Raw genomic sequence first — 14464 nt, 5'->3', positions numbered from 1 at the left:
ATTTTCTAATTCACAAGTAAACGTAGACATTTTCATGGTGATGTACACCATTCAACTTACCTTGTTGTAGTGTTGATGGTAGTTGGAAACTGCTCTTAGGGTTTGGAGAATCAGTTGCACGGCAGAGTGGAGCTTCTCTTTCAGTCTCTCCAGATCCAGAACCCAGCGCTCCCTGGTCTGGCTCTCAAAAGGGAGAATCTCAGCCAACGTGTGGATTACATCTTCAGCACAGCGAACAAGTGCCTAATGGAGGTTTTGGGGGGGGGGGGGGGGGGTCAAGTTACAATCAGTGTAGTGAGATATGTAGGCAGCTGATGGCTATTTGAAAAACTAATGCAAACATTTCTAAATGCTCTAAAACTTCAACCAGAAGTTCAACCAGGTAAGACCATTAACTGATTATATAGTTTTGAGGAAGCAAGGGTCAATTGAAGTGGGTGGGCCACTGGGATTACATCAGTCCAGCCTTATGTTACTGAACAAACAGCCCCAAAACTACAAAGACATTAACGCCACATCTAAATAAACATTCTGAAGAAACAAACATCAGCTAATACAGTACCATAGCGGGGGTGTGGATGGACGTCTCAAATTCTGTCACCAACTTCCCAGCCTTTGCAGCGTCCTTGGCCACTTCCATTTTATAAGGCTGCAGCCTTTTTTGAAGAAGAGTTTCAATCTGCTCTGTGATCTGAATAAAGAAGTAAACCTTTCAGTAACACACCAGAGGTATCCTGCCATAAACAAAAACAAAACAAACTCAGCAACATATGACGTCTGTCCTGAAAATGTACTGCAGTTAATATATGTAAACTAAGTGCAGCACGCAATGAGTCTCCTGGAGGGGGGGGGGGGGGGGGGGGAGTGGCTAGAGCTGCTACACCTCCTCCTACTGCTGCTTCACCTGGAGTGCATCCTCACGCAGCTGAAACACCTGCAGCTGGAGACGGGCTTTAGAAAAGGCCTGCTGCCACAGCTGTTCAACCTTTTCCACGGCTGCAGTTATCCTAAAAAACAGTAACAGGACCTGACATCACTTCATAATCATTACAACATACCAGGCCCCTTTTGTGGATAATTTTAACTTTAACAGTTTTAACAACAGGTCTCTTGTCCCTTATGATTTTGTTCCTCAAAAGGCGACAGTGAGTCACTGTAGCATGAAGGAGTTACGGCACAGATAATTATGAGGACCTTCTAAGAAATTAGGTTAATCACGTCACTCACTTTTTGCTAGGTTATGTAATGTTTAACCATTTACATGTAACTTAGATTTATGTTTAAAAGCCAGGTGAGTTCTAAGATTTACAAGCTTCCTATCACTGATGTAAACTTATGCTTTACATGTTGGCGAGTTGTTGTTTTTTTTTTTTTAACTGATGCATTCTTTGTCCTGGAGGATTTAGTGTACAGAATCTTGACTGCTACAATAGTTTGTTTATAACTATTTTGTGGTAGTTGTAGCAATTGTTTGTTTAATGATTCATTAGCACAACAGAGAGCTATGTGTTACACAAATTAAATGAGAGGTATTTGCTTGTAGACCAACAAGATTCTGATGACAGGTGTTAAATGTTAAAGTAGAGGCAATCCATTCAAATTAATTTCTCCCAGAAAGGGGTACGTAGCCGAATGTCATCTTTCCAACACAGCAAAAAAGGAGCAGGAATCAATAAACAGTGAGAGGTATCATCGACATCCCTTCGTTATTGTGCAAAATGATGTTCCCTATTGAACCATCATGATCATTTTATAAACAAAATCACAAGAAAAATAACCAGCCAAGGAAAAGCCTGTTGGTCCAAATCATTTTAGCACTGTTGCACCACACAGAATCATTACAACACAGCCGCAGGTTGGTATGCGTGGGAAGTGTAACAGAGGATTAAGAGAAAAGGTGACAGAGCAGCACTTGAGAATGTGGCTGAGTACCTGCTGTGGTTCTGAAGCATATCAAAGAATGTGTGGGTGAAGAGTGGAGTGCCAGCCATTGCCTGATAGCAAGGCTCCTTCTCAGGATACCGTAGTTTCTCCACCACACACTCGCAGTGCCTCAAGAGTTCATCCAGCCCCAACTCCCTGCACACCAGATCATGCAACAATCAGAGTATAGTTTAAAGATGGTTGTTGGCCTAAGGCCCTTCTGGAACCTGCATTTCCAGTTGAGTCCAGCTTGTGATGAAGTGGTGTGTTTGTGTTCCAGCAGTTGCACTGACAGAACAAGCGCTTTAATCTGAATTTACAAGTTTTCAAACTTGAGATCACATCAAGGAAGATAGCATGTGAAAATGGTATCCAATAAAGCTCTGCTGCCATTTAAGGAACCAACAGTTATGTTCAGGCATTTAAGTGAAGACCAGGGATCTCTTTGAACACCATTAAAAAAAAGACACACAAACAAATGATACAGGGCATGTGGCCCGAGAATGTTACAGTTCACGTTTGCTTGTACTTCCACTGCTGAGGTAGAGAATTACCAGAGTTGTTTGTTCATATGGAGACTGTCAATGTATCAGATAGTTTAAGGAAAGGCTCATTATAAAACAAGTGAAACTTTTCAAAGAGTTAAAATACAGGTTAACTAGGACAGAGCTCTCAGTTCTCAATCTTTTCAATGTTAAGGTCAAACTTTTTATAGTTGATGAACCACAGCCCATTAAAAAAAAGACAAACACAAGAGCCATGGATTAAAATACATACAGTTTGTGCACTTACAGACCTTTTCCATCTTTTTTTCCACACCAATCAAATGTTAGCTTTCCAAATTGATGTCTGAACTCAGTAGGACTCAGTTTAAATAAACTTTACATTGTTTGAACATCTACTTATACTTGGATAAATATCCTTCATTACTTAAAAAGTAGTAATAATGTCCCCTCACATAAATGGCTTGAACTTTTGAAATATCTTGCTGAGTGCATCCATAGCCCAGATGCTCCACTAGAGGATTGTTTTTTTAAAAACAAACAAAAAAAACAAAAAACATCTTAAAATAAAATTTAAAAAGAAAAGCCCTTAAGGCCCCATTGTAAGTGAATGAATCCCCCTTCCAAATTAACTGCATTTGAGGGCCAAAACATAAGCACAAAATTTGTGCATGTGTCAGGGCAAACATTTCATGGAGTTACCCTCAGGTTGACTTTTGGCTATCGCTACAATGAAAATGAGCCCATTTGGCTGGACTCCTGCGTTGTTCAAGGCCTATCCAAAAACTTCACATTAAAATGTTCACTGAAATGAGTGGAATTTTGGGACAGAGGCCTCACCCATGTCTGCTTTTTTTCTCTGAAAAAAGTCAAAACAATTCATAAAACATCAAATCAGATCTGCACAGAATTTTATAGAGAAATTATGGTTTCAACAAAATAAATGAAAATTTTTTTGATTAAGTTGAAATGCAACAACTCTGTGGCAGTCAATGCAGGAAGTGACTTTGTGGCAACAATCAGTCCCATTAACAATAATCTCACCCCACTCTAACATGGTAATCTACAGCCAATCAAAAAAATGTTGCAAAATTTTAGGACTTAACGTGAAATCATTAAGAGGAAAACATTTTGGAAGGTAGTTATGTCCTCTCTACCACCCTAGTTCAGCTATTTTACTGTGAAGAATATGTATTCTTTGTAAATGTCACTCCCCTGGCAGCACCGAAGTGAGGACATGGTAATTAATTTGTGCAGATTCAATTCAGACTTTGTTTTCTTTGAAGATACAGTACAGCATGAGAAAACTAGGCTAACCACCACAGTGTCCTGGGAAAAAAAAAATCAAGTTCAACATTTCCACAAAGCCTCTGCAACTTGGAGGGGCACAGAACATTGATTTCACTTGTTTTGATAAACAGAAAGATGGACAAGATGCAACTACAGTCCACCAAAGCAATTAATCTACACAACATTCTCTCTACAAAAGGCCCAAAACAGACTTGCCTGAATGCAGTGTGTCTTCAGATGGATTGTCTCGCTGTGCAGTATTTCACATGGACAACTGATAAAAGAGGCATATCCGCACACGACAAGGACTCATGACTAGCAAATGTACTTCTCAAATGTTTGCTGAGTCCGTTTCTCCATATTTTGAAGACCAATGTTGAAAACTTCTGTTTTAGCTGTACTGTAAAAGGCTAATGATCCCATTGTCTCAGCCACGTGAAGGAGAGGACAGTTGACCTGAGAACTGACCTTCGGAGCTGTAGGAACTTTACTTCATTGGTTGAGCAAAAGTCTTGAAGCTTCCTAAAGGTGGAGGGAAGAGGAAGCCTGGACAGAGCCTGCAAGGTGGAGATGCTGGACGGCAGCCTCTGGACCACAGACAGGAACTCCTGGACAAATCTATCAATCTCCTGCCAAGACCAACATGGAATCACAATCACTTAACTTCAACTAAAGTCTCTGCCAAAAATCATCCCTCCACCAGTACAAATGTTAAAAAGCACAATTTTTTTTGCATCGATATCCATGTTACTATACAAAAGTATGTGTATTTAGAAACTGTCCTGTGTCAGCAGACTGGAGGTGTGCGTATCTGCAGGGCTACAAAGTTTGTGCTGGAAATGTTTTTGAGGTTGAGGGGAGACGAGGATGAAAAACAATTGAAACGCTGTTGAAAAAAAACTATCTAAATGATTAAGGACAGAAATTATTGGTTCAGTCAAATGAAAAAACAACAACAACACCATTCAAAAATATTCTTGCTACATTGCTGAAATACGCAAGAATATTTTCCATGGACATAATTAGTTGTTAAAAAAAAAAGAAGACATAAAAAGACATTAAAAGGTAAGTCTACGTGCTATTTAAGGAGCTGCAGCTAACATGTAAGCTATTTACTGCCATTAGTAGTGAACCCTTTGAGTGATTGTTTGGTAGGAGGTTTGACAAGTCAAGCTGCAAGACTTGTTCTAAAATACCTTTCTGGCCAAGTCTCCCTCCTATCTAGGTCTTAACACATGATCCATTCCAGAGCAGACACACTTACGGCTGACAAAGCTGGGTATTAATGAGGGCAGGGGAAATGGACAAGAGTGAGCAAAAGATGACTATTGATGCCTTAACAAAATAAAAAAAATAAAAAAAAAATCAGTAATGCATATATAATAATAGAAGAAAGGCTAACATTCTAACAAGTTCAGTAAGTTATTGTAATACAGCCTTTATAGGACAACAAAGTGTGATATCACGAGATATAAAATCTCCTGTTCACCTTTTCAAAACCCAGATTACATTCATTAGAGTCTCACTGATAAAACCTACATCAGTTGTTTTTTTTAATTGACATTTCAGTTTGCAATAGATGTGCACTGTGTTTGTATGCAAGCTGGTGTCTTTTATACTTTTAAATGATGAAAGAGCCTTATGTGTTATTTATCTTATAGTTTGCAAAGCCTACCCACCCTTCTGAATAACAGGCTTTACGCACACAGTATCAGTATCATGAAAAAAACAGAAAAAGGATTAGCATCAACTTTTCTACATGGCCAACAATGTTTTTGCATGTGGTTGATACATTTCCAGTAAACTAGCATAGAGTAATATACTGTACGTGAGACGTGTGTGTATCAATCCTCAACTCAACACTTCTGACTTCTCAGATCTGTTTGTGAAACTCATAACCATCTGAATAAAAACATGAGAAGTCTTATGACCAGTCACAGCACCAACACAAGGCTGAAAACAAAGTCACATTGTCCACCTCTCCCTAGCAGCTGTGGAGCGCATATGAGCACACACTCAGAAGACAACGCACAAACACACTTCATTTATCCGATGGCAGCATGCAACCAAAACGAGTATTCCACCGTAAAATAGCTTCTGTGTGACGCGAGCACACTGCAGCTCACTCAGCCAGAAGATGTGTTCTTTTATGAATCCATTCATGAGCTCCGTCCAAGCGGCCTGCATCTATTGTTTGTTACCTTGGTGAAGCTTGTGTAAATGCCTAGCTGACCTTATTAGCAAGTGAAAGGAGCCCCTCTTTCCATTACATTATACATTCAGTCATGATCAACTGGGAATTTGGCACATGACAGTATTCACCAGCCATGGGAGCTCTGCCTATATGAGACCCACTTAGTATCTATAGGCAGTCACAAAGAATTAACACAGTATGAAACTTCAATCTGAATCCAAAAAAAAAAAAAACCTTGAAATTAAATTCACTAGTTTGTAACTGAATTACAAACATTCCAAGTTCACCTCAGAGCAACTTGGGGCAGGGGTGGGGGGCATGCCTTGAAAGGTAGAGTGGCTGTCTAGAAATCTGAGTGTTAGTGGTTCAATCAGACACTTCCAGAGAACATCTTGAGCCTCCTGGAGGTGCAGGTTGGCGCCTTGCAAGGCAGCCTTCATAGATTTCATTTTTAGGCCATGTCACTGTACTACTGCCAGATATTTGTAGGACATGACCTAATGTGTATTATGAGTGATTTGATCACAAGTGGACAGCACCGAGTAATTGAGGTCACTCTTGGCTTTAAAATGCATCTCTTGTGACCACTTGTTATCTGGACTCACTTCCCTGCACTCTATGCAAACAAACACATAATTTCCATCTGAAATGTTTAAAAGGCATAGTTTCCTCCCATAATTTGTAATAACAAGCAGCATGCATATGTATGTTGCTATAAATCATGCAAAGATTAGCTTGTCTGTTGTAAATTTATTGATTTAAACTTTCATATTGTAGACTAAGACTGAAATCAGCTTTGGACATTTGACATTAATGAACCCTGTAAGACTAATGGCTTCTGTGAGGGAGTCAGGAGTACTAACCATTTAACAATATCTTACCTTAATGAAAGCAACCCAACTCTGGTGACAGTAAATAAGGTAACCGCCCAACGATGCAAGTAACTGACTTCGGTCGATGTAGTTTGAGAGCTCACAAACTTCTTTCAGAAGTACTTTCTAAAGAGACAAGATCAGGGTAACTCAATTAAGTCACATCTGTAAATATAAAATCATTGTGATGGCCATTCCATTTACCTTGAAAGAGGTAGCATAAGACTTGGATGATGGAGCCAAGACCTTCAGCATCAGCTTGACAACATCCTTCTTGATGGGTTGAATTATGTACACGGTGTGGACCGTCCTCCTGTGGAGCTGGACAAAGATGGACCAAAATTTTAAACTAAATAAACACCTTCCATGACGGGCTGCACGGTGGTGCAGTGGTTAGCACTGTGGCCTCACAGCAAGAAGGTTCCGGGTTCGAGTCCCGGCTCAGGCACGGGATCTTTCTGTGTGGAGTTTGCATGTTCTCTGCGTGCCTGCATGGGTTCTCTCCGGGTACTCCGGCTTCCTCCCACCATCCAAAGACATGCAATTTGGGGACTAGGCTAATTGGATTCTCTAAATTGACCGTAGGTATGAATGTGAGTGTGAATGGTTGTTCGTCTCTGTATGTTGGCCCTGCGATGGACTGGCGACCTGTCCAGGGTGTACCCCGCCTCTCGCCCGTAGATGCTGGGATAGGCTCCAGCCCCCCTGCGACCCTTACTAGTAAGGAATAAGCGGTAGACGACGACGACCTTCCATGACTTGAGTTCATATGGTTGGATGAGCATCAAAGGTGTTTCAGCTGTTGGAATTTCACCTTTATAAAGTTGTGGAGTGAAAACTGATGGGAGAAAAGGCCTCAGAATTTGGAATTTGAATTTTGGTGGAGGGTCCCAATTCAAGGGTTGTATCCTGAGGCTCAATTCATCACAGCAAGAATGACGAGGCCATCTCATTTTGAAGGCAAGATTAATTTGGGTGTTACGTTTTATATGTGCAGGCACACGAGCTGCAGTGGGCCAACTTCCTGGAAGCCAGTCTTCCAGGACCAATGTGAGATCCAGAGCTTAATCGCTGAGGAACATGTCACTTGTTGGCCAGTACAAGTAACAGTCTATGGAATGTCACAAACTCTGGTCCAAAATTCACTAGATTTTGCAGCGATGTTTTGTATGACGAGTTTACATAAGACATATGTTGGGAGTTCCATTCAAGTAGCTGCTGTATCTGGTCCTGATTACCAGCGACAAAAGTAAGTACCCGTCTGTCTGGCTTATAGTCAAATTAGGCTTGTAGCCCAAGCCTGCACATTAAAAAAGGTTTCCCAAACCTTTGAGTGCTACTCTGCTGCTCCAACTTCATGCAAGAAGAATGAAGTCAGCTGTTTTTTTTGTGTATTATTGCACCATTTGGCTAAATGTTACAAGATCTTCAAGCATGCTAGGCCTTCAAAACTACTCCCCCCCCCCCCCTTCTCAAACAAGAGGAGCTGATCTGGAGGCAAAAAGGCAGCAGCCCAACATCATACTGCTTGTTGAATGTAATTTCACTGAGGCTTTCCTATTAAATAACCAAACATGTGACCAGCAAAGCATGTGACCCCAACGCCCTCCTCTCACACACACACACACCACAGAGTGAGGAATGCTACTACACTGAAATGATGCATGTGGTATTGTACCATGAATATACTCTCAGGCAATAGCTCTTCAACTCAAAAATGAAATATTGCATAACTTAATCTTTCAAGAAAGCGTTCTGCTGTTCAGGAGGGAAGTCACAAGTTCAGCACATCACTGCTCAATGTGCAGGACCAAGCACGATGCCTATGAACAACAAAACTGCAGGAACCTCTATTTAACACTTCTGTTCAGAACTCAAAAATCAAACAATGCTTTATAGATAGATGACATGAGAGATTTATCTTGTGTTAAAAATCTTGGATCAGGAAAAACAAAGCTGATTGGACTCAACTGTGTTATCCACTGTTAATCACTCCATTTACTTAAAATTCCTGTTAGCACATTGAGTAAATCAATTTAATTCAAAAATGTTACAAAAGTAGGGTACTCTGGCAATTTTCAGATCAAAATGTACCACATAACAACCAGGCTGTTAAATTGGTGACATCTTTGTTGAGAATGGAGTCTTTAAAGTTGAGTTTGTAGAAAGATGTGGAATTCGGTGCCACAAAGCCCCAGTCTGCACCAACCACAGCCACTTTCTCAGCTGAGTGAAGAGTCCAACCTCAATCCAGTCTCCTGCTCTGTTATCATGCAGCCACGATCTCTGAACAATTTGTCTCATTTGCATAATCAAAGTTCATTATTAGTGAGAATGAAATTGTGTCTATTGCAGACTGTTACTTAACTACTGTTTCAAGAAGGTAGAGAGCAGATGGAAGCAGTTGGACAATTAGAAAAAAAAAAAAAAGTACATTCATGTGGATTTAGATTAAAATTTCCATGCCTCGACTAATTGTGCTTACACAAGAATAAGCCAAATTACCATTTAAAAACAGAAAAGTCTCCCCCCTCAATCACTACAGTTCCTCTGTTGTCTGACTTGTGTCAGAGGTTTAGCAGTTGCAGGGCTCAGTACCATTACACACAGTCCAGGAGCCTGTACTATGAAGCAGAATTAGAGCGTTAATTAACAGTTGCTGTACTTTGCCAGCTCTCATTCCTACAGCAACTGTTATTTTTTTTTAACCTGTATCATGGTATTCCTCATTCATGAAGCATTATGGTTTCTTCCTAGCAAGGGGACTCTGCAGTGTAAACTCTTTATTTTGATGAGTAGTTTTTAAAGTGCAAGCACCCCCCCCCCCCTTTATGTGAAAGCGTGATACTACTTTTTGTGAAGACAGTGGTCAGGGTTTGTCAAACTGGGTAAAATGAAGAGACGGGATGTGTTCTTTTTTGTAGTACAGGTGAGAGAGAAAGTTGTCCTTGATTTGACAACTCAATGTTGACATAAAAACCAATATTTCAACAATACAAACAAATTAGAGAAGAATCAACCTGTATTGTCAGGAGAACTGGTTTAAGTGTGTTAAATATGATACACACAACCTACTCCTCTCACTCATTAAACATTACATGAATAAAATATTTCTCATTTCATATTTGACTCCAAGACCAAGATGCATCCCTCTTCTCTCTACAGTCCATCCTCACACTTCCTGAACCGAAGTTAAGCTTTCCATCCTCATTATATTTCTATACGCTGGACCAGGAACGCGGTAGAAATAACGTTTTTTGACTGGAGGGAGATTATGTCAATATTGCCATGTTTTCTGACAGTTGCTCATAGCAAAGTTAACTGCCATTTTACGTTCTTTAACAAACTGATAGCACTTTGTCACAGTGAATTAAATTGAAGCAACAACTTATCTTGTGGCCTCAAAATACATTTTTCTTCCTTCATTCTTTCCATCAATGCCCAGAAAATTAAAAAAAAATTAATTTTTAAAAAAAAAAAAAGCCTATCCTCCACTCCAGGACAGTAGGACAGGAGAAGGGCCGGTAGTGATTCAGTCAGTACTGTGACCCCAGAGTATTTGTTTTTATTGCAAAAAAAATAATTTAAACTTAAGTTTCTGATCAGCTGAATTTAGCGTGTGTACTTTAGGAATGTTTTATTTCTGAATTGTTAATTAGAGCAAAACACTTTGTACTTCTATTTGATGACAGATGTGCAGGAGATGTTTACTGGATCGAATAGTTTCAACAAAAGAACTCTGCACACTGCAACTTGATGTATGTATTTGCAACATTTCAGGTCTAGTAAAAAAAAAAATTGCAATAAAAAATACGGTTATTTAGCTTATTCTGTCATGTCAAATATATCTCCTCCACTATTTTTTATATTTTCACTCCTCTGCTCAACTCCTAATAAGTTTGTGAAGTGAGATTTCTCATTAGCGTTTCATAAATTTCACGTTATTTGTAAAATATGTAGAAGAGCCTCTCATTTTAACATTTTGTTCCATAGACATCAAATTCTTGAAATTTTGGAATGATGGTAAAGAGCAAGTTTGTGTATTTTATTTTGATGTGATAATTCATTGGAAGCAGGTCTAAACAATAGTGCAGGTTTTCATACAGTATATATTTTATCTAAAAATCTGCAGGAAATTGATGGAAAAAGTTCCTCTTTGCAGGAATGTGTTGCCACTGCACATCATGCATCATTGTTAATTTAATCTCTTTACATTTACTGATGCATGAACACCAGAAGGCATTCGTAACTGGGCTGAGGATTATTTTTGCCGTTTTATTAATCAAATGCACGGATACCCACTACTTTTTGCTAAATAGCAGGTGTCTGGTTTCAGAATGATCCAGAGCACATTGAAAAAAATGATACCTCAAGCAGAAGCAGAGTCTCAGCGATGAACCGGGTGGTGTGAGGTGAAGCGTGCCTCAGATCAGCCACCAATGACACCAAACTGTCCTTCTCCTGCTTTTTCCTTTTGAGACAGAGTATTTCAGCCATCAGTACATCTCCCTCACACTCACACACTCAAGTTTGAGGCCACGTACTTGTGCAGACACAGAAAGTAATTTATGAAGTCCACCACTTCTGCCTTGCTGAGTTCTGAGGAGAGTTTGGCTTGTCCATCCACTGGGAACATGATCAAAGGGCAGCCATGTTGATCAAAAGCACCTGTGCAGACAGGAATCATCACACACTCAGGAGGTGCACCTCAGTATCACAAACCAATCCTTCAGGCAAGAAAATCATCTTAAATTTGGACTCATAGCAACAAGATTTTAGTGAGAAGCACAGATAATTAGTAACTGATTGTATATAACTCGTGTCTTCCATTTCATGGTTTTCATGATGCTGAAAGCAGTTCAGACTGAAGACATCCCTGGCCACAATGTGAGCAGAAAACTTTGCTGCAAGTGTTCAGATACATATATGAAGAAAAGGCGGACTTATTGGGATGAATACCTACCGGGGAATAAAACGGATCCGGAGTAGAGCACATGATCTGCAGGCAGCGGCGGGGAGGCAGCACAGTCCTGCACCGAGTCCTGAACGTCTGAAAGGTTTATGGGGAAATGATTATTTTTTTTGAAAACATGCCCGACAAGAATTTCATACAGCCCTCGCTCTCTTTGACCACTTGAGGAACCGGTCCAGCAAATTCCACACCGCCTTTCAGAGTGTTGGCTGAAGAGGACTAGGCCATAAAGTTGTGACTTCATTAGTTCATAAATTGTTTACTGCCGCTTCGGGTGAAGCTACAGGTCTTGCGCGTGCTCTGAGGCACTTGTCTCTCCTACCTGTCGCGTGTCGGCTCATCTCGAAGTCCTCACTCGCGTCTCATATCCACAGCAGCGTTTCCCGTGTAGGTTTAAGAGAAAACAGTTCCTTCTGCGTGGATCAAGAGAGCCGTCCTAAAAACTCCGCGTTTCTACTGCGGTGCGGAACAAACAGACCGAATGAGCCCCGGCTGTTCGGTGCCTCTTTCCGCCATGTTGCGTCCGCCTGAGACTCCGGACTAAATGAACCCTGGCGTCTGGATGCTGCTCGACTAATTTATATGCCAGAGAAGGCGGAGAAAACACAGAGGAGGATGGACACAATCCACGCTACAGTCCTCCTCCAGCACAAGTTTGGACAGGGCCGTAACCAGAGGGTTCATCACCAGGCCCCCTAAACTGGAAGACTGCAGAGACACCAAATTTCATAAAAAATATATGCATTACCAACGACCTTTTAACACCGGTTATGTGTTATATTTACATTCCAGCACTACAGAAATAATTTGTATCCTGTCATGGTGGACACACATCATTTTGTATGCGGACACAAGCAGTACCTGGTTTCAGAGTAATAGGTGGTGGTTAATATTGTTAGATATTGTGTTTTATGTGTCATAAACATCAAATCAGATTGAATGTTTCAGTTCAAGTACAAAAGAACTTTGGCTAATGTTTGGAAAATATTGTGGGGGCATCTGGTACACCAATCTCACACTACTAAGTTTGATTTTAGTGAGCAAAGACCACCACTCCACCCTTCGTATTGTTTGGGTTTCAGCAATAACCACTACCCATCAGGGAAATCATAGGTCCACAATGAAAAAGAATCATCATTGATTGACTCCATTAGCTTCAAGAGTCCCTTTTCACAGCAGTCATTTTAACACACCATTGTAGGGTGAACACAGATATCCATCCATTGTCTTCCACTTATTCCTGTTAAGGGGGGGGGGGGGGGGTTTGGAGCCTATCCCAGCATTTATGGGCGGGAGGTGGGATTCACTCTGGACAGGTCGCCAGTCCATCGCAGGGCCAACATAAATAGACAAACAACCATTCACACCTACGGACAATTTAGAGTATCCAATTAGCCTCATCCCCATTGCATGTCTTTGGACTGTGGGAAGAAGCCGGAGTACCTGGAGAGAACCCACGCAGGAACAGGGAGAACATGTAGACTCCACACAGAAAGATCCCGTGCTGGAGCCGGGACTCAAACCCAGAACCTTCTTGCTGTGAGGCGACAGTACTAACCACTGCACCACTGTGCAGCCGTGAACACAGATATAATTGATTAAATTAATTTGGCGCATCTTCTATTTGGGTGAGCCAAGACAAGCTGGTATAATGTAAGCTGGTTCATTAGTATGACTGTGATACACTGAGCAGAATAGGAGCGTGATAATTGGATACTGTGGGTAGATTAAAAAACAGTTTGGGCACACACAAAACTTAAAAATCGCAAGTACTCTCATGGCACGATTTCTGACATTCATTTACCCAAGAAAGACACAACTTTAAAGGCTCTTAATAAATTACCAATAAAACTAAATTCATGGCTAAAAATGATAATAATGCTGAATTCTTGGTTTAAAAAATTGCTAGTACTGCAGTGAGTCAGATGAAATCTTGAAAAATTTAAAAGTTAAATTCCTGTCCATCTTGCTTGTAATGGAAGTCCATGTAGGAAGGGAGTTCAACTTCCCTGTTACATGGATTTCCATCACTAAGCAAACCGGACATTCTTATTGTGTCCTCTGAATTCTTGAATATTAATTTCAGAAACTCCACCTAAAGCAATGGTGTGATGGCAGTTTGACTAAACTGCCAGCCTTTGGTACTTTAGCTCCTTTCACGTCTCTGGAAACACATTCCAGATTTAGCAAAATAATCTAATTTAAGCTGTAACCCACACACACCTTGAGATGGATCTTTTACAGAACATTTAAATGTTTTATCTATTGTCTATAGAGTGGTGCAAATTAAGATTGGTTGTTCTCACAAAATTGTTTACAACTCTGCACCCTCTTACTTATCCGATTATTTTAATCTTGTTACAAATAACCATTTCCACAACACCACGGACAGTTTGGCCAATTGTATTTCTATGCTTTGTAAATCGAGTTTCTGGGAAAATACCTTTTTGAAACATGTGAAGAGAACAAACAAGCTATTTCACCCAAGCTAAAGGGATAGTTTGCTGGAAAATGAAAACTCAGGCATTAAGTTCTCACCCTCATGCTGAGACCTGATGAAAAACTGGGTGAAGTTTTGTAGTCCTCAAAAACACACTTGGAGATTCTCTTAAGTGTCCTGAAGACTCAATGTGCTGTTGTTTTGAAAACGTCATTGCTACTTTGTTTTCCATCCATCCATCTGTCCATTTTCTTCCACTTATCCTGTTAA

The 14464-nt window shown here is 40.4% G+C and overlaps 1 protein-coding gene across 1 annotated transcript in view; it reads right to left on the bottom strand.

The window, feature by feature from the left end:
- LOC147242669 (uncharacterized) overlaps positions 1 to 12315 on the bottom strand; it is a 28532-nt gene extending 16217 nt beyond the window's left edge. The window contains exons 1-11 of the mRNA XM_086188859.1: positions 12077 to 12315; positions 11746 to 11832; positions 11327 to 11450; positions 11151 to 11253; positions 6987 to 7103; positions 6792 to 6908; positions 4185 to 4345; positions 1933 to 2079; positions 905 to 1007; positions 563 to 691; positions 61 to 243 (exon numbers count right to left, since the gene is read on the bottom strand). Coding sequence (XP_086044985.1) covers positions 61 to 243; positions 563 to 691; positions 905 to 1007; positions 1933 to 2079; positions 4185 to 4345; positions 6792 to 6908; positions 6987 to 7103; positions 11151 to 11253; positions 11327 to 11450; positions 11746 to 11832; positions 12077 to 12095 — 1290 coding nt within the window. The 5' untranslated portion in view covers positions 12096 to 12315. The remainder of the gene's footprint in view (positions 1 to 60; positions 244 to 562; positions 692 to 904; positions 1008 to 1932; positions 2080 to 4184; positions 4346 to 6791; positions 6909 to 6986; positions 7104 to 11150; positions 11254 to 11326; positions 11451 to 11745; positions 11833 to 12076) is intronic.
- Positions 12316 to 14464: the final 2149 nt, after the last annotated feature.

The sequence above is a fragment of the Aulostomus chinensis genome, chromosome 20, assembly GCF_037954235.1.
Source record: "Aulostomus chinensis isolate RoL2024-O1b breed Wild chromosome 20, RoL_Achi_v1.0, whole genome shotgun sequence".
In the NCBI taxonomy this organism is placed as follows: Eukaryota; Metazoa; Chordata; class Actinopteri; order Syngnathiformes; family Aulostomidae; genus Aulostomus; species Aulostomus chinensis.
The sequence above is the reverse complement of the archived record's forward strand: the minus strand, read 5'-3'. Positions and strand labels throughout refer to the sequence as shown.